Below are 26,499 nucleotides of genomic sequence, written 5' to 3' on the forward strand. Positions count from 1 at the left end.
CTGTAGAGCAGTGTTATCTGTGTTGATGTGACTATGAGATCCCATTAACTAGCTACAGATGTTCTATAGTTCACACATTACGTGGCCTTTAAATAAAGTAAGTTTGGCAATCCTCTCCGTGTAATATCTGAATGATTTTCCACATTCTTTATTATAGGCTTCACCTTTACAGTAAACAGACTTAACAATTGGTTCCAGTGTAAAAACAAAACCAGACAAAGGGAGACATTTGATTCCGGTTTGGATAATGGGGAAATACTGTGAGAACAGCCATTGATTTCTCTATAACCAGAAGTGAAAAGTCACTCTCCTGCACATGTCATGGTGGTGCCAGCAGAAACTGACCAGCCCTTCCCAATGTGTCTACAGAGTCTCAATGGCCCATAGTGGGAGTAGCCCTTCCTGGTAGCTGCTGAGAAAAGCTGATTGGGGATGCAGATGAATGGGGAAGAGTGACCACATGTATTTTGGCGAGGTTGAGAGCAAAGTTTATATGTTTTTTATATTTTGCTTCCCTCATAGACCTAGAATCAGGGAAACAAAGGGGCAAAAGACATTATAATTATTTTTAATTTCTGTCTGTCACAAGTAAGCAGAGGCATCTGAAAGTGTGAAATATTCCAAGCTCCTGTAGGGTGTAAAAACTAAACAAAAACCAAAGGTGGTTTTGATTTTGTCCTTGGCAAACCAAAAGGTGAGTTTGCCAGAAGCAAACCCAAAACAGAGCTGCTTGACTCTGTCTGTCTGTCTGTCTGTCTAATAAGTAGATGACATATGTTCCTCAACTGTTGTTTAACATGATGGTTGAATATATTAAGGGAAAAATACTCTGATAATAAAATATTATAACAGAGCTGTGTAAACCACTATGACTATAGATGGATTGATCAACATTTCTAAAACTCCATTTAAAAAGCTGAAAAAATATGTTTAAATCTAACTTCATATGGTAACCCCCGCCCCCCACACACAGTTTTTTGTTAAATAGCTATTTACATGGTTGATGCTAATCAGCTCCAAAAGGAGCCATCATGGTTATTGGGCCAATAATAATTATTTTTAAGTCTTTTTGAAATAGCCTTAATGTTTCAAAAGTTAGGTCAATAATACAGGTTTTAACAATAATTTATAAACAAACAGTTTGTGATCTATTTTGTCAATATATATTTCCATGAAAGGCTTGTAATCATTATTATAAAAGCAGTTTAAAATTAACCAACACGCCCCAAAGGATTTTACCAATAGGATTAAGTAACACAAAAGCTGTGACACGAGGAAAAAATAAATGTCTCTTCTCTGTCTTTTACTACGTGTCTGTGTTTTGAACCTGGAGACATCTCAGTAATGAGGTGCATCCTTAATATTACTTAGCTGTGGGTTGCGTGTGTATTTATATAAATAGATTAGTTTGTAACATTAATGTTAATGAGAAACTTGTGCATTTACAAGTGCATAGTAATGTCCTTCCTTTGCCAGCAGCTGGCTGTGTGTCCCTTGTTCCACTACTTTTCCATTATGAATCACTGCTATGACATCAGCATTCTGGACAGTCATCAAGCGGTGAGCAATAACAATGCAGGTTCGACCCTTCCTGGCATCATCCAAGGCTTTCTGGACAATCTGCAGACAGATGCAGTGAAAAACTTGTTATTACTTGGAGAATCTTCCTTTTCATAGGTAACACCTTTGCCTTTATAATTCACATTATCACTTGGGTATTCCTCACTGGGGTTTAGGAGTCAGTCCTTCCCATGCATGAAGGAGGCCTCAAACACAGGGGCCTGATATTACAACCTTTATTTGTGTGAGTAATTCCACTGAAGTTACTGAGACTACTCTCATGAACAAAGGCTAGCAGAATGAGGTCCATAAGGATCTAGTTTGGACCAACATAAAACTTAGATTTACCATGCAACACAACTAATTTGCAGAGGTGTAATGAATTGTCTGTGATATTGGCTGCTTACCAAATGTGTGTGTTACATTTGACATTGCATGCTGTCTGTTTCCAACTACATGCCAAAGTTAGAGAAACTAAAACTTGCACGTTCATTGATAGTACCAGCAATGCCAGACACTTCTTGTTAGCCATAAAAATCCAAAATTCAGGATCCTGACATCTGGGTCTGGATGGTGGTTTGCATGGTGGCATTTTTCACTTCTACTGCATCCCCTTCCAAATGGACAGTTTATTAGTCCCTATGGAATCTCTCCCCTCTCCTGGAGATGGTGGATGCAGTGAGGAAGCTCAGCCAGCTGAGCAGCAGAGGATAGCTTAATTACTCTCTCTTCACTGCACAACATCTCCTGAGAGGTAGGAGGTGTTGCTGAAGCCTTTTTTCCAAGCCAGCTGCTCCTGCATGTCACCTCTTACTCTCTGAATGCAAAAGGACTGGGAAGCGGACAGAGGCTTCTTAATTGTTCCATTCTGTCCTGACAGCCAGCAGTTCTACCAGCAAAGTGGATCCCTCTCGGTTTCTGTAGCAACAATTGTTCACCCAGACAGAGCATGGAATAGTGCAGAAAAAGACCCACTTTGCTGCTAGTGCTGCTGGCTGAAGGGAAGAGGAAGGAGCTGGTGACTTGCCTTACAAGGCATCCTCTAGTAGATCACTGTCTACTGTTTGAAGATACCTATCTCAAACTCAAAGTTGCTAATTGTGAATGGGATTTTCCAAAGTGTTCAGCATTGGCCAACTGTGAATCCATTGAAAGTCCCATTGACTTCATAACTGACTTTGAAGGAACTGAGGCAGGCCAAAACTGAGGAGTTCTGAAAATCCCACTTTCTCTCCAGCCCCAAGTGTTGCTGACTACCATCAGCTCCCAATTTAGACACCAGGAGTTGAAGGCACTCTACACCTTGCAAAAGCAGGCTGTAGACAGAGAGTGAGCTAAGGATTGTTCTGTGGAACTTTCAAAATTGTATTGTACATGGAGCGCCTGTATTCTTGCAGTGAAGCATTCGAACCCCGTAATTTTGTGTGTATTGCAAATGGTAGAATGCATATTACTAACCTTTTCACCTTCCATGTCAAGAGCAGATGTGGCTTCATCCAGAAGCAGAACTGCTGGCTTACGAACTAGAGCACGAGCAATTGCTATTCTTTGTTTCTGACCTCCAGAAAGTTGTGCTCCTTTGTCACCCACTCGGGTATTATACTTCTGTATAAATAAATATTCATTGTGAAGGAAAGTTAGAAACAGAAAGTTATATTTTTAATAGCAGATAATGTACTATATTAAGCTTTTCCATTATGAAGGAAAAAAGAATAATGTAATTGTTTTTAATAAAAAATAAAATTTAATAAGATTTTATTAACTGTTTGAATCAAAATGCATATCTACAGCTACACGTATTGATAACTGCTGTGTAATGAAAATTCATTTCAGCATTAGAAAAAGACTAACTCCCAAGTGGTGCAACCACTGATGTGTCTAGTCAAAGACACCTGTACTTAAACATATAGAGCTCAAGAGACTTTTATAATTTCAAGGCCCTAGAGACCCACTCTCAAGAGGTGACCCTTTATTTCTTACACGTCCAAAACTTTCTTCTCAGTACATTTTCAAAAACTAGGTGGTAATGAAAAAGAAATATTGTTTTTTTTCAATTTTCAATTTCATGTAACTTTACAGGAAGCCTGATTTCTTTGGGCTTTTCCAAGGTCTTTCTCCATTTTGAGAACTAAGTCCATGGCAAACATGAAGGTTAAAATGTACTTGAAACATTTTACCTTTCAGATAAGACTAAAACTACAGAAAGTTTCAGCCAAAAAAGGAAAAAGAATTGACAAAGTTTAGAATCGAATGTCTCTTTTATAGTTGTTATATAACATCACTGTGGTAGAGGAAAACAAGAAAACTGGAGCTCAGATTTTGCATTTGAATTAGCCAATTATGACTGTGTATATGTTAATACACATTGCAAGTTACATTTTTAAACATCAGCTTCCTATTTTCCTCTTTGAGAACAGTAAACACAAGAAAATAAACTAAAAAGTATATTGTTTTGCATTAATTGGAGTTGCTTAGATAGGTCACAATGAATATTTTACCCCACACTGAGAATGGAAAGACATTTTCATTTACCTCTGGGAGATTTTCTATGAAAGTGTGAATATTTGCTGCTTTAGCTGCCTCTTCAACTTCCTCCTGACTGACAACCCAACTGTTGCCTCCGTACTGGATATTTTCAGCAATGCTGCAGTCAAACAAAATAGGCTCCTGGGACACAATACCCAATTTGGACCTTAACCATCGCAAATGCAAAGACTTGGTATTGAATCCATCTGCAAACTAGAAACAGTAAAAGGGAAAAATCATTCCCTGCAGAATGCAATACTCCTCCTCAGGCGTACAATGTAAATGTGAAACACGAATCTGTAAAAATCCTCTGCCCTGTGTTAGAGTTACAGTAAAAGTAAAGTGGTCAGTGAACCACTTCTGATCAAATAATAGAGGATCAGATCTTTCATCCAAAATTGAACTGAACCAAAACTCTTTGAAAATTGAAAAGAAGCTCAGATAACCTTTTCCTCTCAGAAGTATTTTTTTGTAGACTTCTGCTCTGCTAGCTTCCATAATAGATGTGGAATTGCCAGTCTATAATGAGATGTGCCCACAGAATTTCCATCTTTACTGATGATGTAAGGGACCAGAGATCTCATGAGAAAGTCTGTTCATGAGCTTCTTAGACCGAGACGGTTGAAGAGCTCCAGTAAGAATCCACATCTTTGGGCATTTATTCAAACATCCTTTGACTCACCATCTCTAGGCTATTCTTCTTGGAGCTCCCATCATCATTAATAGGACTTGAATCAAAAGTCTCATCAAGTGATGAATTAGACCTCATATTGTGTCATGTTAATTTTGTTAACATGACTACAGGACTAGTGACAAAGGTTACATTATGGGAAGTATATTCTAATGCCCCCTCTAACATATCAAGTAAATCAACAAAGAGATGCCATCTAGTGATCTAAAGCCAGGATGGGGAGTCAGAGGATCCAAAGTTCTAATCCCGCTGTACCTTAAGCAAGTCCCAAGTCTTTTCTGCAGTACCTGGACCTGTAACAACACTTATCCACCTCAAAGGGGTGTTGTGCGACTGATTTAATGTTTGTAAAATACTTTGAAGAACAGTTCTATAAGCTCTAAGCGTTAACAGCTTCACAAATCTCTTCTTACCACTTGTCCTTCCATAGGGTCATAAAATCTCTCCAGAAGCTGAATGGATGTGCTTTTGCCACAACCACTGCTCCCCACCAAGGCTAGCGTCTGTCCTTTATTAACCTTCACACTGAGTCCTTGCAAAACTTGAACTTCTGGTCTTGTAGGGTATACAAAATGGATGTCCTTAAATTCAATGTTACCATTAAACTTACTCTGGAAAATAGAATAGAAAATATAAATGTATGACAGAAGACCTGTCTATCTTGTACAGAAGCATCAAACACAACTCAGTATGGTCATTTAAATGAAGGCGTTGACAAGTCAGTTGGAAATGGTATGGCATTTTCAAACCCAGAGCATTTTTGTCAGTTTATTATTGCTTAAATATGCAGTGACATTGGATTGTTATTTTCTGTGTAGAGGACCTCCTTCTTGAGTGGTTCTTTTCTGAATCTCTCTCTCAATTATATCATTCCTTTTCAGCCTGGTTCACAAGGACTATCATTACTTTAGGTAAGTAAACAACCCTAATACCTCTCTTTTATGTCATCAGTGCATATAATCCAGACACTATCATTGTGTGTGGAAAACATAGTTCCTGCCCCTGGGAGTTCACTCTCTAAATAGTGTAATTTCAACACACAGTACACAGGATGAACATAGTACAAGGTGAACATCAGATCTCAGATTGGGTTAAACATTTTTACTTTGGTGGATTATTCATAGTTTTCAAGGACAACCATGTTTTCAGTGTAGGTTTGAATAGGGAAAGGGTAGCTGATTGGCTCTTTTATGTAGGAAGGGAGCTCCGAGTATAAGAGGTAGCAAGGAGGAAGACTTGAAGACAAGGGTGAGTGAAGGAGATGTTAGGAGAGACTGTGGGAGCCTCCTCTGACGCCTGGGGGACGGGACAGCTCCAGGACCACAATACCAGCACTGTGAGTACAATGGGCTCTTACAGCACCTAGAGAACTGGACTTTCAAGGTTTAAATTCTTTGGGCCAAATCTTAGCTTCACTGAAGTCAAAGGCAGCTGCTTCACTGGCATCAGGATTTGGCCCAGAGTGGTTTCACTTTCAATTAACGTCTTTCTCCACAAGAAGATATTTCCCCGGGAGCATTAGCAGTCTGGGCATGTGGAGCTGATTCAGGAAAGTAGTCAAGCACATGTGTGACTTAAAGTTGTGCACATGAGTTACTGGCATGCTTACAGTATGTGCCTGAGTCCTTTTCTAAATCAAGGCCACTATCCAAAAGCTAGAATTCAAAAGCAATTTCAAGTTTCTGAAAGGCTGGTTCTGCTTGTAAAAGCCTTTACTGAAAGCACCGAGAGACAATATGAAATGTTTTCAATTTACAAATACAAAGATGAGTTTCTAACTGTCAACACTGGACTTTGAGAGACAAGCTGGGTTCTTTCCATCTCACGTATAATCACCAGGAACAAAAGGTTCTGCAGGCCAAATTATGTCCTCATTAATACTTGTGCAACCCCTTTGACTTGAATGAGGTTACACAAATGTTGTGTGCAGTGTTGTTACAGTCGCATCCGTCCCAGGATATTAGAGAGTCAACGTGGGTGAAGTCATATCTTTTATTGGACCAATTTCTGTTGGTGAGAGAGACAGGTTTTAAAGCTTATACAGAACTGAGGAAAAGCTCTGTGTAAGCTTGACAGCTTGTCTCTCTCACCAACAGAATTTGGTCCAATGAAAGATTTTAACTCACCCACTTTGAGTTTCTGTTACACAGATGTAACTAACTGGAACTTAGCAAACAAGTCTGCTGATGATGCACAAGAAGGAATAGAATCTATCTCACTCTCCCCCACAGCTGCATAGTTTACAGGAGTAAAAAGCAGTGAAAACATATTTGTATTGCTAAAGAAAGCAGTTTAACTCTGGGCTCGTCTTCACTACCAGGGAGATTGACACTGCTGCAATTGATTCAGTGGGTGTTGAGAGCAGAGTGCTCTCTGATCGACTCTGGTACTCCACTGGAACAAGAAGAGTAAGGTAAGTCGATGGGAGAGCATCTCCCGTCAACGCAGAACAGGGAAGACACCGTGGTTAAGTCTACCTAAGCTACATCGAACCCAGTTACAATATTCACATAGCTGGAGTAGCTTAACTTAGGCCTGGTCTACACTAGGACTTTAATTCGAATTTAGCAGCGTTAATTCGAATTAACCGCACACCCATCCACACCAGGAAGCCATTTAATTCGACATAGAGGGCTCTTTAGTTCGAATTCTGTACTCCTCCCCGACGAGGGGAGTAGCGCTAAATTCGACATGGCTATGTCGAATTAGGCTAGGTGTGGATGCAAATCGAACTTAGTAGCTCCGGGAGCTATCCCACACTGCACCACTCTGTTGATGCTCTGGACAGCAGTCCGAGCTTGGATGCTCTGACCAGCCACACTGGAAAAGTCCCGGGAAAATTTGAATTCCTTTTCCTGTCTGGACAGTTAGAATCTCATTTCGTGGTTGGACATCGGGGCGAGCTCAGCAGCACCGGCAGCAATGCAGAGCTCTCCAGCAGAGGAGTTCATGTAATCTCTGAATAGAAAGAGGGACCCAGCATAGAGTGACCGGGAAGTCTTGGATCTGATCGGTGTGTGGGGCGAGGAGTCTGTGCTTTCGGAGCTGCGCTCCAACAAACGGAATGCACAGACCAACGGGAAGGTCTCCAAAGCCATGAGAGACAGAGGATACAGGCGGGATGCAACGCAGCACCGCATGAAAATCAAGGACCCCAGACAAGGCTACCAAAAAATCAAAGCGGCAAACGGACGCTACGGAGCCTGCCACCACTGCCCCACCAGTGACCGTGGACTCTGACGATGGGACAGTGTCGACGGCCAGTTCCTCGGCGATGTTCGCGGACAGGGAAGATGAGGAAGGGTTTGTGGAGGACGAGGCAGGCGACAGCGCTTACAACGCTGGTTTCCCCGACAGCCAGGATCTCTTCAGCACCCTCACGGAGATCCCCCAACAACCCTCCCCAGCCGTTAACCCGGACCCTGAATCAGGGGAAGGAGCAGTCGGTAAGTGCTTTAAACATGTAAACTTTTATTATTAATGGAACAGGAATCTGAACTATGTGTAAAGGAGGTCTCTATATATATGGGGATAGAACAGAAATCCTCCTGGGAGATCTCCATGAAGCTCTCCTGGAGGTAATCGAAAAGCCTCCGTAGGAGGTTCCTGGGAAGAGCTGCCTTATTGGGTGCTCCGTGGTAGCACACCTTTCCGCGCCAGGCTTTCATGAGGTACTCAAGGAGCATTGCCTCCCCGAGCACGGCTGCATAGGCCCCTGGTTTGTGCTGGCTTTCACGCAGCATGCGCTCTCTATCTCCTCCAGTGACCCTCCTCAGGGCGATCTCGCTCGGCGACTCCTGCATCTAATTAGGAAAATTACCGTAATGTTACGCCTGGTCCAAAGCATTTGTAAAAAATCTCCTGACAGACGGCGTAGCAGAGAGTCGGCACGCTGCTGCGTGACAAGCGTAATGGAAAGCCAAAGAATCAAATGGACGCTCATGGAGGGAGGGGGGGGAATGAGGACGCAAGCTATCCCACAGTTCCCGCTGTGTCCGAAAATCATTTGCATTCTTGGCTGAGCTCCAAATGCTTCTAGGGTCAAACACAGTGTCCGCGGTGGGTCAGGGCATAGCTCGTCAATGTACAGCCACCCCCCACCCCCAGAAGGAAAAGGGAAAGAAATCCTCTCTTGACTCTTGTAAATGTCACCCTATGTGTACTGAATGCTGCTGGTAGACGCGATGCTGCGGCACGCTACGGTAGCATCCTCGCTCCCCCTCCCCCGCCTCATGGGTGACTGACGGTGCAAAATGACTGGTACCCGTCCTCATCATCAGCCTTGATAGATGGTGTAGTGCAATAGGACTGCTACCTGTCCTCGTCATAAGCCCATAAGTAGACGGCCTGCTAACCGTCTTCATCATAGCAACAGGGGGCTGAGCTCCATCAGCCCCCACCCTTCATGTGTAAAGAAAAGATTCTGTACTGCCTGGACTATCATAGCAGCTGAAGGCTGCCTTACTCTCATTTCATTTCCCTAACAAGTCACTGTTTCTTATTCCTGCATTCCTTATTACTTCAGCATACAAATGGGGGGACACTACAACGGTAGCCCAGGAAGGCTGGAGGAGGAGGGAAGCAACAGGTAGGGTTGTTGCAGGGGCACCCCCTGTGAATGGCACGCAGCTCGTCATTCCTGCGGGATCTGACACAGAGCGGCTGTGCTCTGTAGTTCTCTGATACACTGCAACCCTAGTACAGTTGCCCCATATTCTAGGTGGGACTGTTTCTATTTTAGATACCATAAAGGAAGGATTGACTCGGGGAGTCATTCCCAGTTTTGTCTTTTGCGCCCCCGGCTGATCTCGGCCAGGGGCACCTATGACAGCAGCAGAAGGTGTAGTGCAATAGGACAGCTACTCGTCATCACCTTGCCAATTTACATTGGCGTGGTTGATGGTGCAATATGGCTGATAACCATCTGTGCTGTCATGCAAAAGCAAATAAATGCTGCTGTGTAGCGCTGCTGAATCACCTCTGTCCGCGGCATCTAGTACACATATGGTGACAGTGACAAAAGGCAAAACAGGCTCCATGGTTGCCACGCTATGGCGTATGCCAGGGCAATCCAGGGAAAACGGGCTCGAAATGATTGTCTGGCGTTGATTTCCCGGAGGAAGGAATGACTGACTACATTTACCCAGAACCACCCGCGACAATGAAATTTGCACCATCAGGCACTGGGATCTCAACCCAGAAGTGCAAGGGTCGGGGGACACTGCGATGGGGTGGAACAGGGGCAGAGTTTATGCTTTCAGGATTGCCTGCTGCAGGAGTGTGGATGAGATAGGTGCTGTGCATGGTGTTGTTCACAGACACAGACTAGACTGTGTTCATTGTTCGGAAAAATGTATCTTTGCAAGGAATTCACTACCTTTTTCCCATCACACAGCTTCGACTGTCTCCACAGCATCCCCCTCACAGAGGCTGGCAAAGATTAGGCGGCGAAAGAGAAAGACACGGGACGAGATGATCGCTGAAGTTATGGGGTGCTCCTGAGCCGAGGCGGACCAGCAGAGCCAGTGGAGGGAGACCCTCTCTCTGTACCAGCGCTCACACAGCGAACGGGAAGAGAGGTGGCGTGAGGAAGACAAGCAGGCGACTCAAACGCTGCTTGGACTAATGAGGGAGCAAACGGACACGCTCCGGCGCCATACCTCCCGTCACCCAAAGTAACCAGAAGGAGTGGCGCCAGGGGCCGTGAAAACTGTCACTGCACCCCAGCAGAGTGCTCAAGTACCCAAAAGCTCTCATACCCTAATTTTTGAGAATTCCTTCCCTTCCTGACTCACCCTAGCCCCAATCCCAGTTTCATCCCCTGACTGTCTGGTTAATTATTAAAAATACTTTGCTGTTAATTACTGTTTCTGTCATGCTTTTTTACACAACGCTGCGTTTGAAGGGGGGGTGGGTGGGTGGGGAAGGGGCTAGGGTATTGCATAGGACAGTCACCTTTAGCAGGGTACAGAGACGGGGGCAGGATCAGCAGCAGGTCACACACACAGTGCAGTCAGTAGGCACCCTGGTCGGTATGGGAGGTGGTTTGCAGGTTCTGTGTGGGTGCGGGGGTACGTGACTTTGTAGCGGGGGAGGGGGGTTACAGATCTCATGCAACGGTCCCTGTCCTGGACCACAGAGCCACGCAGCAGAGGAATCTGTATCCGTCCTCCCCCGCCACAAGGCCACATAGCCCCCGCACACAGAGTCCCAAAAAGGAGGGATGGCAGGCTCCATTGAAACAACCAGTCCGGCACTGCAGACCGCTCTGGGAGCAGGAGCCTGTCATTCCTCGAGTTTAGAGGTGGTCTTTACATCACCGCACACCCTACCCAGCACAGTCTGCATCCCAGTTTCAAACCCTTTAATGCAAAGTCATCAATAAAGAAACCTTTGTAAAGTTACAGTGGAACATGTATTTTATTTTTAAACGTGTGTTGGAAGTGGGGGAAGCGGGGTGGATGGGGTATGTAACTGCAGATGCTAGTCAACAGTAACTTGGTAAAGAAACAGGGGCAGGTTCAGCTTCTCTGTAAAGAAACTGAACAGTCACAGGTCACGCTGCTCGCTGCTCGCTGGTACTTGAAGAGTTCCTTGTCGCTGTGCAAGGCGTCTGCATAGCGCTTCACGAGCCAGGGCATTAGCGGGTAGGCTGGGTCCCCGAGGATCACTGTAGGCATCTGCACATCCCCAAGAGTTATTTTGTGGTCCGGGAAGAAACTACCTTCCTGCAGGCGTCTAAACAGAGCAGAGTTCCTGAAAACACGCGCATCATGAACTTTGCCTGGCTACCCGACGTTGATGTTGGTAAAACGTCCCCCATGGTCCACCAGTGCTCGCAGCACCATTGAAAAGTAGCCCTATTTCTCAGCAGCTGACTGTGGAAGAGGTGGACGATAAGGTGCGAGGAGTTGACAACGGCCATAACTGCAGCGGGCTCCGTGCTCGCAGTGCTGTGGCGCCCGCGCTGTCACTGAGCAGAAAAGTGCACGAACAGATTGCCTGCAGGCGCTTTCGGGGAGGGAGGGAGGGCGTGATTGACGGTTCAATGATGACAGTTACCCAAAACCACCCTCGACACATTTTTCCCCCAGCATGCATTGGGGGGAAATCCCAGAATTCCAATGGGCAGCGGGGAGTGCGGGAACTGTGGGATAGCTTCCCACAGTGCACCGCTTCCAAAGTCGACGCTGGCCCCGTTACTGTGGACTCACACAGTCGAATTAGTGTATTTAGTGTGGATACACAAATTCGACTTCATAAGGTCGATTCCACAAATTCAACTTAAGTTGATTCGAAATAGTCTTGTAGTGTAGACATACCCTTAGGTCGACTTACTCCGGTAGTATAGACAAGGCCTCAGAATACACCCAACGGACAGAACAGGTGAATGAAATGTCATTCTTTCAGTCATTTTTTAGAACAGAACCACACGTAAAAGTATTCTTTTAATTTCTCAAGCAAAAAGGTATTAAATGGCACTGGGCAAATATAAAATTATTAAGTTATTGCTGTTAAATTTTACCCTACCTGTGGTCCTGTCTTCTGTGACATTGCGAAAGTCAATCTAACAAGATTAATACAATTAAGGACAATCCAGTACCACCAGGTTTGTCGGTTTCAAGGACTTTCTGAATGGCCTTACCAGTTTTATACCCTCTTCACTATAGCTGTCAATTAAGGGTTTCCGATCCAAAAGCTGAAAGATTCGTTGGGCAGAAACTTTAGCTTTGCCAAAATCTGGTGCCAAAGAGGTGGATTTCCCAACATTTATAGCACCAAAGAGAACTGAAAAAAAGGCTCTGAAAACCAAACACAAAACATCTTTCAGTTCATCTAAAGAGACTTTTTATTATTGTTCAGAAATTACAAATATTGTTTTCCTTATTTAAAACAAACAGACTTAACACTATCTATAAATCTGAGAATTGTGACATTTTAGAGCTTTATGGGTTAGAAAAATTACACACAAAGGATTAGAAACAGAGGTTTACAGCTACCAATATTTTTATGGGTGACTAATGGAATGTAATTTCTCCCCGCAGAAGCATTTCACAATGCCCATTGTCTGCAATGAAGTGCCAGCAGTAAAAGTTTCTCCATAGGGAATAAACTGAGCCAGGCTCTATACATGCCAAAACACCTGTTTCAAGCTTCCTCTCCCAGAAATAACCCTTCTGCCTGAATTGAACTCCTGACCAGATTCTAAACTGCTGGACCTCTTGCACTATTGCCTAAGTAACTAGACTATACACAATTACCATGTGTTGAAATCACTGCCTTTGGACAGACGTGTACTCACATACATATATTTTCAACGTTTGTATAACAATTAGACATGAGCCATCCCCCAAATCTGAAGATTGCTGCATAAAGAAAGTAGCTTGAACATTGGGCTATTCCATAGGTAAGTCCATATAGGGGGGCTTTTGTTAGAGAGTCCCTGATAAAAGAAAAGATTTATGTTAAAGGAAAAAATTGTCATGAAATGCCACGAGCAGAGGCTGGCTGGGAGGTCAGACCTTTGGATTAGAGGTGGGGTGGCAAACCCTATACGTCACTCACTCAAATAATAAATAATAATAATTAATAAAGCTGCATGCTAGGGCCTCCATGAAGGTGCCTCTGGAGAGAACTTATGGCAAATGAGATCCCTTCATCCCAAGTAGCTGTTTGTTGGATAGGGCCTTATGATAAAGTTACCTTTAATAGTCAAAACATTTTAACACTTGAATGCTGGTTTCCAGAATAAATGTTTATGGATGGCCAAAGCAATCTGACACAAAGCAAACTGATAATTTTGATAAGTCTCTTATGATCTTTGAATGCTTGAATTTTTGGAGAATTTGGATAAATGTAGTGGTCACCATAGAAAAGTCAATGTCTACGACACAGCATAACTGAAGCACTGCAGATATTGCCTATTCTGAGTACAAGAGGGGGAAAAGTAACAACTCAGAGCCCACTTTACACTGGTAACTTATAAATGGTGACCAATGTTGTTGTGCGGGATGGTAAAACTGGATCACCTTAATTATGTGCAGACCTTGCTGCAACAAAGAATCTGGTACTAGTTCTGACAAAATGGTTTTTCAACAGAAAATGCAATTTCTGCACATTTGAAATTTTCCATTGGGAAAAAAGTTAAAATATTTTATTCTGGGTTGGTTTGACCTGAATTGAAATATTTCTGCTTTGCACCCACAGCCATGTGACTCCAATAATGCATTATGCCACTCAGTCAGAGGGGAGACCACACTGCATCATGGAAGATGTAGTCTAACCTGGGAGCCCGGCCCATAAGAGAGGCAATGTTCCAAAACAGAGAAATGCAGTTTGATGTTGAACTAGATGGAAACAAAAACTTTCAGATCAGTTAAACAAAAGAAAAAATAAATATTTCAATTATTTGGGAATATAAAAATATTTTGTTTGGAGGAAAAATATGCAAAAATGGAATTATCTGCCATTTCTACATTGAAATTTTTCTAAAAAACTTTTCTTTCCATGAACATTTTTTATGTATTTTCACATTTTATTCTACTTCAGAGCAATACAGAGGTTGAAATATTAGAATTTCCCATAGGATAGAAATTCAGATTTTCACTCACCTCTAGTGCTCATATATTTTTAAAATCTTTTTCCAAAATAGTTTCTCCATAAATCATAATATTGTGATACAATGACCTGCCAGGACTAGAGAGCAGTGTTAAAGTTGAGAATCCCATTTCTCCAATGAAATATAGATTTTTTTTCTCATACAGATGATGGTTTATAGAATATTGAATCATAAAACTGTCATTGGCAGAGGACTATCATTTTCAATCCCTGCTTTTACTTATAACATATTTAAGGGGAAAGAAACAAAATGGATGGTAGATCATTTCATTTATACCAGGTCATTACATTCTCTCTCTCACACAAATATTACATCACACATAATAACATCTAAGAACGTATTTAAAAGAAACTGAGTAAATACATTTTACCCTGCCAAAATCTTTTCAAATCATTTATGTGTTTAATATTTTCAGTCTGCAAATTAATGTAATACGAATAAATCTTGTGTTGTTTTAAATTAAGAAAATATGTATTCATACCATACCTGTATGGACCATTCAAACTTGCATTATATCTCTCATTGAATGCATCTTCACTAGTTAATGAAGCCACAGTTCTTATATTCTCAACCGCTTCCATTGAAATCTAAATCAGGAGACAAGACAGATATGAAATATTCTCTTATGTATGATTCTACTCCTACCACTACGTAGTTAGCACATCTCTAGCACTTTTCATCTTCCGCTCTCCAAGTGCTTTTCTTTTTTAAAAATGAGATTAAGTATCATTCTCAGGGAAACTGAGGCACGACAATTAAATTATTTGCCTAAGGTCACATAGTGGTCTTTCTACTAAGCCAACATGGCTGCCATGTGATTCTCCCCCACCTGTACATTTTGTTGTACAGCAGCATTAGCTGGCACTATAGAAGGCATTAAAAGGTAAGAAGTTGCTCCTTGCTCTGAGTACCCATATCCCAGGCAGCAGCTCACTGGAGGGCTGCATGCTACCTTGGTTATGCAGCCTGAGCAGCACATTGAGCTGGGTGAGCCTCACACTCCTACTACCCACCCCCAGTGGGGACTCCTGCTCCTGCCTCTGCCAGGCTTCCCCAGCCATGTGCCAGGCCCACCCAGTCCACCCTCCTCCAAAGCAGGCCCTTCCCCCACATGCTTTGGCCAGCACTGCCACAGGGGTGACATGTATCTTAACTTTTCATTTTCTGGATTTCATTTATTTAAATTTGCATGATCTTTAGCCCCCCCCCCCGATCCTGGCTTCACTGGGGGGCAAGGTGAGAGGCTCAGACACTCCAAGAAGAGCAGGGGCCCTAGATCCCAGCTCACATTGGAGGAGCAGGGCCCCCCCAGATCCAAGCACACACACAGAAGGGGAGAATTCAGGGCTGACAGCCCACCCCCAAATCCTCAGCTTCCTCTGTCACCCCTCACATTCCCCATCCTCTCCCCTCACACTCTCCCAATCCCCACCCTCCCCCTTATTTGAGCCCCCAACTCTTCTTCCCACCCTACCACTCATCCTCATTTATCCCCCTCCTCATGTACCAGCTTCCTCTTTTCCCCAGCTCCAGGCCCTGCCCCCACTCCACCCCTTCCCCCAAAGCCCCACCCCCAACCCCACTCTTCCCACCCTGCTTTTTCACACCAAGTTCCTCCCCCTCCCCCGAGTGCACCTCATCCCCCTGCTTCTCCTTTCCCCCCAGCACCTCCTGCACACCGCGGAACAGCAGATTGTGGTGGGCAGGAAGCTCTGGGAGGGAGGGGGAAGGAGTTGATCTGCGGGGCCACCAGTGGGTGGGAGGCGCTGTGGGGGAAGGGAGGGAGCTGGCTGCCAGTGGGTGCTAAGCATCCATCAATTTTTTTCCACCCACAGAGTCAGCACCTATGCCCCCATCCCTTGCTCTAGACCCAAAACTGCCCCTTCTTCCCACTTACTCTTACACTGCAATCACCCCTTGTAATTAATTTTCTTTTCAAACACAGTTTGAGAGTCTTCTTAATTATCGGCTGTGCTCAGAGTCCATTTCTCCAAATTAAAACAAAAGTTTACATTTCGTTTTCAGATTTCTGCTCAGGGTGGGCGTAGAAGTTCAAAGCTGCTAGAATCTGTGAACTTAATTTTTTCCCCTGGAGGCTGTGGGGAACCCCATACTCAAATGACCCCATCTTTGGATCACTCGCCCTAACCTACGCTTTCATGACACATAGCAAATTTCAAGACAATCTGTGTAAACAGACAGATTTTAGCATACTTAGGGCTTGGCTACACTTGAAAGTTGCAGCGCTGGGAGTTACAGCGCTGGTCGTGCAGCTGTGCAGGGCCAGCGCTGGTGTGTGGCCACACTCACAGCTACCAGCGCTGGTGTGTGGCCACATTTGCAGCATTTACAGCACTGTTGGGAGTGCTGCATTATGGGCAGCTATCCCAGCATTCAAGTGGCAACAACGTGCTTTTCAAAAGAGGGGGGTGGAGGGTGGTGTACTGTGACAGGGAGCGGGGAAGATAGAGAGAGTGGATTTTTGGAGCCAACACTGTGTGTTAGCTTCCCTGGATTTAAAAATCACAAAATGTTCGCGAGCCCTTAGTCTTAACTCTTAATTGCAAACAGCCTGCCTCCAACACGGAGTCCCCGCTGTTTCACTCACTCCCTGTGGTGTACTGTGACAGGGAGCGGGGAAGAGAGAGAGAGTGGATTTTTGGAGCCAACACTGTGTGTTAGCTTCCCTGGATAGAAAAATCACAAAATGTTCGCGAACCCTTAGTCTTAATTGCAAACAGCCTGCATCCAACGCTGTTTCTCTGTCAAGCAAACTGCTTGCCTCTCATTTGATCGTTCACAGCCAGGTACAGATAGCTCCTGTTTGCTGTGATCAGTGTTTGTTTTTTAGATAAGCAGTTCAACGGCTCCGATCGGAGTTCACAACAAAACAAAGAGAGGCTGCATAACAAAACAAAGAGAGTAATTTAGTTAAAAGCATTCTGGGGTATCTCCTTATTCCCTGGAGGCCAATAAAAGCGCTGGTGTGTGTCCACACTTGATGAGCAGCGCTGGATCACCAGCGCTGCAATCGCTACACCCCAACCTGGCCAGGTGTACAGCCAGCGCTGCAGCCAGGGAGTTGCAGCGCTGGATGTGCCTTGCAGGTGTGGACGGTTACTAATTGCAGCGCAGGAAAGCCTCTACCAGCGCTGCAACTTGCAAGTGTAGCCAAGCCCTTAGTAGTCATCCTTTAAACAGGAAGGGCTTCCCCACCTTAGCCAGAGCAGAGCTGGTGCTCAGTTATAATGCTGTATACAATTAGAAGGCCAATGGAGCAGAGATGCTCCACACATCCATCAGCATCATAATAGTCTCAGAGAGCTGTGAAGTGGCCCATTCATCTCAATGGGATGTTCTCAGCTGAAAGTGAACACCCAGCCTGAATTCAGCCAGAATCTAGCTCTGAGGAGGGTGACCAGACAGCAAGTGTGAAAAATCAGGACAGGGGTGGGGAGTAATCGGCTCCTATATAAGACAAAGCCCCGAATATCAGGACAGTCCCTATAAAATTGAGACACCTGGTCACCTAGCTCTGAGACATATGAACTGCTCCATTCATGCCAGTGGGTTTTCCCATTCCCCCTCCCCAGGACTGTAGAGTTTCTGACATGCCCATTCTCAGCTCCTCACCCCTCTCTCAGCAGTGTGTTCTTGGGCCATGCTCTGAGCATGCCTGTTCTAAGCTTCCCACTCAGAGGACCCGCACTTCCCTGATCCAAGTTCACATGGGGAGAGGTAGAGAGAGGGGGCCAGACTCCCTTAGAGGGACAAAGCATCCCAGATTCCAGTTCATGTGAGGAGGTAGGGAGAGGGGCTTAGATGTCCCCAGAAAGCAATGCCTACTGCAGACCCTGGCTCACAGGAGAGGGGACATGGAAGGCAGATAGATCCCCACGGCTGGGCAAGGCAGCTTCAGAGCCTGGCGAACAGAGCGGGGTCTGGTGCAGGGCTCAGTCACCCCCTGAGAGGCAAGCGCCCCCCTCCCCCAAAAAAATTCCACCTCACATGCAGGGGGTGGGGGGAGGGGCTAAGACTCCCCTAGAGAGCTAGGGGGTCCCCCAGATTCAAGCAAAAGGGCCAGAAGGGGAGAATGTGGAGCTGCCCCTATTCCCCCCAGACCCTCTGCAACAAACCCCCATGTCTGCTTCCCAGTATCCATTCCCCAAACCCAACCTCTTCTACCACCCGTCCCCATTTATCTCCCTCCCCATAATCCCGCCTCTCCTCCGTGCAGCCCCAAACCCCTCTCACCCTATTCCCCTAACTCCTCCATCCTCTAAAATGCTCCTCTCTTGCCAGCAAGCATTTGCACGACTAATTTTTTTAAACAAAAATACTTTGATGATATTACACCCTCCCTCCCAAAAAAAAGCCTGATAGTAACAGATTTTAGCAACATGCCAGCCAAGCTTTCACAGGTTTTCAGCAAAGGGGGGCCTTGAACTGTCACTAGCTGGGTGAATTCAGTAACAAACACTGTGCATCTCTTCAGTCTATCCAGCTGCTTTGACCCCAAATTTGGATCACTAAATGTATCTTGCTCCCGCATAAGGTTCACCAATTTATAGTGGTGCACCTCAGGAGATGGCAGGGTAGGGTTAGTGACCCAAACTTGACATCTGTTGAGCCAGACGTTCTGGAGATATAAGCCCTAAAACCAGCCATTTTAAAAAATAGTTTCTAGGTGGTGGGTGTTTAAAAACAAACAACAACTTAGAGCTAGAACTGTAGAGCTAGGTAGATACTAGGACTGGAAGATGAATCACAGCCCACTGGATGGCTGTGAACTCACCCTTCAATTAACACTACTAAAGATAAGTTAATTACAACCCCTCACCTAAGACAAAAGGAATTTTGAACTGAGTGGCTGGAGATTGCTACAATGTGAGAGTCATAGGTGACTTCATTTTGGGAGAAATCAAAGCATTTGGGTGGAAAATTGGATGTGTAAACTTTCTTGGAATGAGGGTTGCCAAACCTCCAGGATTGTCCTGGAGTTTCCAGGAATTAAAGTATTAGAGGAGTAGCCGTGTTAATCTGTATCCACAAAGCCACCAGACTCCTTGTTGTTTTTCAGGAATTAAAGATTAATCTTTAAAGATTGTGTCATGTGATGAAACCTCCAGAAATAGGTTTAACCAAAAACGGCAACCCTGCTGGGAAAGGGGATTGGGGTAAATAGGAATGGGTGGTAGGAGAGGTAAGAGGTTCAAGTGATGAAGGTACGTGACCCCCCAGCTCTGCCAGTGCACCCCAGTCCTGCACCGCAACCCGCTGTGCCCTCTCTGCCAATAAACAAGCCATCCTGCACCTCAACCTTCCCGCACCCCAACCCCCAGCTTGGTCTTGGCATCCTAACCCCCTGCATCCCACAGCTGTCTTTGCACCCCAACCCCTCATGCACCCCAACTTTCCTGCAGCCCCAGCCCTTCCAGTGTACCCCAACCTTCCTATACCCCAGCTCTACCAGTGCACCTGACCCGTTGCACATCCCAGCTCTGTTAATGCACCCCAACACTACAGGAAAGCTACTGGATGCACATTCATGGGGAAATTGGAGGGTTCGTGGCTGACCAGAAACCATTACAAGCTCTGACACCTCACTGTTCTTAGAGATGGGGTACATCTATCGGAAAGGGGTCAGAGGATTTTTCTCTCAAACATAAAATTGTCAGTGTTTTGGAACACAAACCCTATCTGGGATTTCTCCCACCAGCCTGCTACAAACTCCACCCTCTAGCCATTCTGAAACACGACCAGGAACACTATGCCACTGGAACACAGCTGTCCTTCACCCCAGGCACTGCATGGGAGTCAGATTAGAGAAGGGAGGAAGTGACAGCAATGGAAAAGTTAGTACACAGAGAGTGAAAACTTCAGGGAGACGTGTTCCCTGCTTGTAGTAGGGAGGCCTCAGAATGGTAGTGGGGACGGGGGAATGCAGTGAATGGGTCAGAGGTATGGCGGGGGAGGTGTGCTGAAGCAGGGCCGGTGAGGCACAGCTGATGAATGTGTGTGTCAGGGGGTGCAGCTGGCTCAGTATGCTAATTGTAGAACACTGTATGTACAACTGCCTATATGGCCTAGGGTGACCAGGTGTCCCGATTTTATAGGGTCAGTCCCGATTTTTGGGTCTTTTTCTTATATAGGCTCCTATTACCCCCCACCTCCTGTCCCAATTTTTCATACTTGTTGTCTGGTCACCCTAATATGGCCCTTACTGCCTACCACCAGATCTTTTCCTGTTTAAAAAAAACCTTGGAAATTCCATGGCAAAGAACGATGTTAAATGCAGAGTTAAGGTTGCTTGGGGGTATCGTACCCCTGCAGAATGCTGTGTGGAACAAAACTCAAACTACCGAAAACCAGGAGATAGAATCATAGAACTTAAGATCAGAAGGGACCATTATGATCATCTAGTCTGACCTCCCGCAAGATGCAGGCCACAAAAGCTGACCCACCCACTCCTGAAATAATTCTCTCCCTTGACTCAGCTGTTGAAGTCCCCAAATCCTGATTTAAAGACTTCAAGTAGCAGATAATCCTCCAGCAAGCGACCCTTGCCCCATGCTGCGGAGGAAGGCGAAAAACCTCCAGGGCCACTGCCAATCTACCCTGGAGGAAAATTCCTTCCCGACCCCAAATATGGCGATCAGCTGAACCCTGAGCATGTGGGCAAGCCTCTCCAGCCAGACACTCAGGAAAAAGACTTTCAATATCCCAACATTGACCCTCGGTACTAATTACCAGTGGTCGCACGTTATTGACATATTGACTAAATCACGTTATCCTATTAAACCATTCCCTCCATAAACTTATCAAGCTTAATCTTAAAGCCAGAGAGGTCCTTCGCCCCCACTGTTTCCCTCGGTAGGCTGTTCCAGAATTTCACTCCTCTGATGGTTAGAAACCTTCGTCTAATTTCAAGCCTAAACTTCCCGACTGCCAATTTATATCCATTTGTTCTCGTGTCCACATTAGTACTGAGCTGAAATAATTCCTCTCCCTCCCTGGTATTTATCCCTCTGATATATTTAAAGAGAGCAATCATATCTCCTCTCAACCTTCTTTTGGTTAAGGAAAACAAACCGAGCTCCTCAAGTCTCCTTTCATACGACAGGCTTTCCATTCCTCGGATCATTCTAGTGGCCCTTCTTTGTACCCGTTCCAGTTTGAATTCATCCTTCTTAAACATGGGAGACCAAAACTGCACACAGTACTCCAAATGAGGTCTCACCAACGCCTTGTATAATGGGACTAGCACCTCCTTATCTCTACTAGAAATACCTCGCCTAATGCATCCCAAGACCGCATTAGCTTTTTTAACGGCCACATCACATTGCCGACTCATAGTCATCCTGCGATCAACCAGGACTCCGAGGTCCTTCTCCTCTTCCGTTACTTCCAACTGGTGCGTCCCCAGCTTATAACTAAAATTCCTGTTAGTCATCCCTAAATGCATAACCTTACACTTCTCACTATTGAATTTCATCCTATTACTAATACTCCAGTTTACAAGGTCATCCAAATCTCCCTGGAGGATATCCCGATCCTTCTCCGAATTGGCAATACCTCTCAACTTCGTGTCATCCGCAAACTTTATCAGCCCACTCCTACTTTTGGTTCCGAGGTCAGTGATAAATAGATTGAATAAAATCGGACCCAAAACCGAACCTTGAGGAACTCCACTGGTAACCTCCCTCCAACCTGACAGATCACCTTTCAATACGACCTGCTGCAGTCTCCCCTTTAACCAGTTCCTTATCCACCTCTGGATTTTCATTTCGATCCCCATCTTTTCCAATTTAACCAGTAATTCTTCATGCGGTACCGTATCAAACGCCTTACTGAAATCAAGATATATTAGATCCACCGCATTTCCCTTGTCTAAAAAATCTGTTACTTTCTCAAAGAAGGAGATCAGGTTGGTTTGGCACGATCTACCTTTCGTAAAACCATGTTGTAATTTGTCCCAATTGCCATTGACCTCAAGGTCCGTAACTACTCTCTCCTTTAATATTTTTTCCATGACTTTGCATACTACAGATGTTAAACTAATAGGCCTGTAGTTACCCGGGTCACTTTTTTTCCCCTTCTTGAAAATAGGAACTACATTAGCTAATCTCCAGTCAAACGGTACAACCCCCGAGTTTAGAGATTCATTAAAAATTATCGCTAACGGGCTTGCAATTTCACTTGCCAATTCCTTTAATATTCTAGGATGAAGATTATCTGGGCCGCCCGATTTACTACCGTTAAGCTGTTCAAGTTTGGCTTCTACCTCGGATACTGTAATGTCTACCCCCGCACCTTCATTCCCATCAGTCACTCTGCCACTATTCCTAAACCCTTCATTAGCCTCATTAAAGACCGAGGCAAAATATTCGTTTAGATATTGTGCCATGCCTAGATTATCCTTAATCTCCACTCCGTTTACAGTTTTAAGCGGTCCCACTTCTTCTTTCTTGATTTTCTTCCTATTTATGTGGCTAAAGAACCTTTTACTATTGGTTCTAATTCCCTTCGCAAGGTCCATCTCTACCCGGCTTTTGGCCTCTCACTGCATCCCTACACCCTCTGACCTCAATAAGGTAGGTTTCTTTGCTGATCCCTCCCATCTTCCACTCCTTGTACGCTTTCTGGTTTTTCTTAATCACCCCTCTGAGACGCTTGCTCATCCAGCTCGGTCTAAAACTGCTACCTACGAACCGTTTTCCCTTTCTCAGGATACAGGCCTCTGACAGCTCCTGCAACTTCAACCTGAAATAATCCCAGGCGTCTTCCCTAAATATGTTAGTCCAATCCACTTCCCTAACTAGTCGCCTTAATTTAGTAAAGTTAGCCCTTTTGAAATCGTAAACCTTAGTCTCAGATGCAATTTTGTTTATCCTTCCATTTATTTTGAACCGAATTAGCTCATGATCACTCGAGCCAAGGTTGTCCCCTACAATCATTTCCTCAACAAGGTCCTCACTACTCACCAAAACCAAATCTAAAATGGCATCCCCCCTCGTCGGTTCAGCAACTACTTGATGAAGGAATTCATCAGCTATCACGTCTAGGAAAAGCTGAGCCCTATTATTATTACTAGCATTTGTTCCCCAATCTATATCCGGGAAGTTAAAGTCTCCCATGATCATACAGTTCCTATTAGTATTTACCTCCTTAAAAACATTAAAGAGTTCTCTATCCATATCCAGGCTAGATCCTGGCGGTCTATAGCACACCCCAATCACTATCCCAAGGGAGGCTCTAGTAGTTTTCTTCCCCAGTGTGACCATTGCCCAAACAGACTCCGTATTATCCATTCCATTACTAGTTATTTCGTTATAGTTTACCTCATTACTGACATATAATGCTACTCCCCCACTTTTACCTTTGTTTCGGTCTTTCCTAAACAGCACATACCCTTCCATACCTGTACTCCAGTCATGACTACCATTCCACCATGTTTCGGTTATTCCTATGATATCCGGTTTCAATTCTCGGACCAGGAGCTCCAATTCCTCCATTTTGTTACCTAGGCTTCTCGCATTGGTGAACAAACATCCTAATTTTTGCTGTTTGGCTTCTCTCACCTTTGTTACCCAATTTGGTAGGGGCACAGTACCACCAGTATGACCTATTGGTCTAGTATCCATCCCCCCCCCCCTTCCTTATGTCCAAACCCCTCCCTCTGGCTATATCCGTTCTTATCCTGTTGTCCTTCCTCTCAATGTTTAAATTTGGCGTGGAGAGTGCCTGGACATCTCCCAACCGTCTTCCCCCAATTCCTAGTTTAAAGCTCTTTTGATCAGATGAGCCAGCCTCCCTCCTAGAAGTCTATTTCCTTCCCTACTCAGGTGGAGCCCATCCCGTGAGAACAGTTCTGTCCCCGAAAGCCTCCCAGTGCCCATACATCCCAAAGCCCTCCTTATAGCACCACTCCCTGAGCCAACTATTTATCATCACAATCCTGTCACCCCTTTGTCGCCCTTCCCTAGGGACAGGTAGAATCCCACTGAAGATCACCTGAGCCTCAATTTCCTTGAGCATCTTACCCAGCCTGGCATAGTCTCCCTTGATTCTCTCCAGCGAGAATCTAGCCGTGTCATTCGTTCCTACATGAAGGATGATCAACGGGTTCTTATCTGCTCCTTTTAGGATCCTTTTCAACCACAGGTCCACATCCTGTATTTTAGCACCCGGTAGACAGCACACCCTTCTGTTCTCCGGATCGGCCCTGGTCACAGGCCTGTCCAACCTTCTCAGTATGGAATCCCCAATCACGTAGACCTGCCTTTGCCTGATGACAGTGAGGTCTGCTAACCTATCCCCCATTCCCCCTGGTTGCAAACTCCTTCCATTCCTATCATCCCTTGTAGTCCCCCTTAAGCCATCCTGCATCCTCCCGGGGCCCAAAGTTGGTGCTGTCTCCATCGACTCCTCCCCTCTTTCTATCGGACTAGCCGCTCTTCTCTTCTTCCTTGCCCTCCCACCGTCAGCTACCACCTGCTGTACCCCTTCCTCATTCTCCAGACCTTCAAACCTGTTCCTTAGCTCTATTTCTCCTTCACTGGCCCTCCTTTTCCCCTGCCTGCTTCTCACGGTCACATGCTTCCACTGCCCATGTTCCCCATCCAGAATTCCCCCCTCACAGGCCTTAGCCCCTGCTTCCCCCTGTACCCCTGAGCATTCCCCTTCAGCCACAGCTTGCCTTTGCTCCATCAGCTGTTCGAACCCCCTTCTAAACTCTACCAGGGTTTCTACCTGCATCTCCAGACCTCGGTTCTTTTCTTCCAGCAGCTCTATTAGGCGGCACTTCATGCATACATACCTCCATTCCGGCACCCCCGCTAGGACCATGTACATACCGCAGCTGCCGCATGCAATCATCCTCATTGTATCCTCTGCTGCTTGGCTCATGGCTGCTGTTGTCTCTGCCTCTATCAGCATTCTTGCCTGGGGAACTCAGCACGCACGGCACCGCACCCCCTGCCCCTTCCACCTCCACCAATGGGAACTCCTACTCAAACTCCCCTGTTGGCAGCCCTGTTCGCCGGCTCCCGTGCCGCTGCTCGCAGCTGTGCCGCTGCCTGGCTGGGCGGCCACTTTTATAGGCCCTCTCCTCAGCCAAGCTCCGCCCCCTAATAAGGGCTCGGCTGCCCGCTCAGCAGTCTGCCCCTACAGGTTGTGCATCCAAGCTTACCTCTGCCCTCTTTCCGCAGTGCCCAGTTAACACACATACCTTTGCTCTGCCAACCCCGCAGCTGCTGACATGCACAAGATCTTCACCTCCTTTTACAGCCCATTCACTCTCACCCACAGGATTCCATCTAACAATATTACAGGTCAAGAAAGAAAAGAAAAAAAAAAGGCTGCCCACCCCATGTTCCATCTGTTCCATAGAGCTGGCAGTAGCCAATGGGAATTATTTGCATATACTCCAGTTGCAATCAGGATGCTAAGTGTGCCTATACTAAATGGTGGAGACAGTAATTGGGCCTGCTTGGTAAGTGTGTTGGTGATGTGAGGACGTGTGGATCACTTTGAGGTATGTGAGAGAGCAGAGCAGAGCTTAGGACAGGAGGAACTCAGTGTCTGCCACCCTCCAATGTCTGAACAAAGGGAGCAGCTAGGTATGTGCCTTCAGGATCCTGTGTGCATCACTACAGTGCAGAATTGTGTCCCTTATATCATTAGCAGGGCACAGGGGCTCTATTAGAAAGAGTATTTTCAGTAGCGAGCTGCCATATGAGCAAGCTAAGTATTTATTATCTATGCACACTCCAGGCAAAGTGAGTGTGCTCAGTGGCAGATGAAGCTGTACTGAGGAGCGGAGGAAGTAGTTAGCTCTGCTTGGTAGGTGTGTTAGCAAGATCTGTGGATGTCTTGGAGATATGTGACTGAGATATGAGGAGATCTGTGTGTGTGTGTGTGTGTGTGGAAAGGCAGGAGGTGCATGTGTACCTTCAGGATGAAGTATGTCTCAGTACTACGTGGAATTGTGTAGGTTATGTCAGTAACAGGGCACAGGGCTTTAATTACAAAGGATATTGCCAGCTGTGAGGTGGAATTTGAAAGGATTCTAATGCTTTCAGGATGGCTAAAGGAAAGTGTA

At 45.3% G+C, this 26,499-nt stretch overlaps 1 protein-coding gene across 1 annotated transcript in view; it reads right to left on the bottom strand.

The window, feature by feature from the left end:
• Nucleotides 1-25: 25 nt before the first annotated feature.
• The window catches only part of LOC123363992 (ATP-dependent translocase ABCB1-like), a 75,380-nt gene continuing 48,906 nt past the window's right edge, over nucleotides 26-26,499 (bottom strand). The window contains exons 23-29 of the mRNA XM_045005673.1: nucleotides 14,883-14,983; nucleotides 13,080-13,220; nucleotides 12,423-12,579; nucleotides 5,191-5,388; nucleotides 4,093-4,299; nucleotides 3,019-3,165; nucleotides 26-1,620 (exon numbers count right to left, since the gene is read on the bottom strand). Coding sequence (XP_044861608.1) covers nucleotides 1,423-1,620; nucleotides 3,019-3,165; nucleotides 4,093-4,299; nucleotides 5,191-5,388; nucleotides 12,423-12,579; nucleotides 13,080-13,220; nucleotides 14,883-14,983 — 1,149 coding nt within the window. The 3' untranslated portion in view covers nucleotides 26-1,422. The remainder of the gene's footprint in view (nucleotides 1,621-3,018; nucleotides 3,166-4,092; nucleotides 4,300-5,190; nucleotides 5,389-12,422; nucleotides 12,580-13,079; nucleotides 13,221-14,882; nucleotides 14,984-26,499) is intronic.

This window comes from Mauremys mutica, chromosome 2 (assembly GCF_020497125.1).
Source record: "Mauremys mutica isolate MM-2020 ecotype Southern chromosome 2, ASM2049712v1, whole genome shotgun sequence".
Classification (NCBI taxonomy): domain Eukaryota; kingdom Metazoa; phylum Chordata; order Testudines; family Geoemydidae; genus Mauremys; species Mauremys mutica.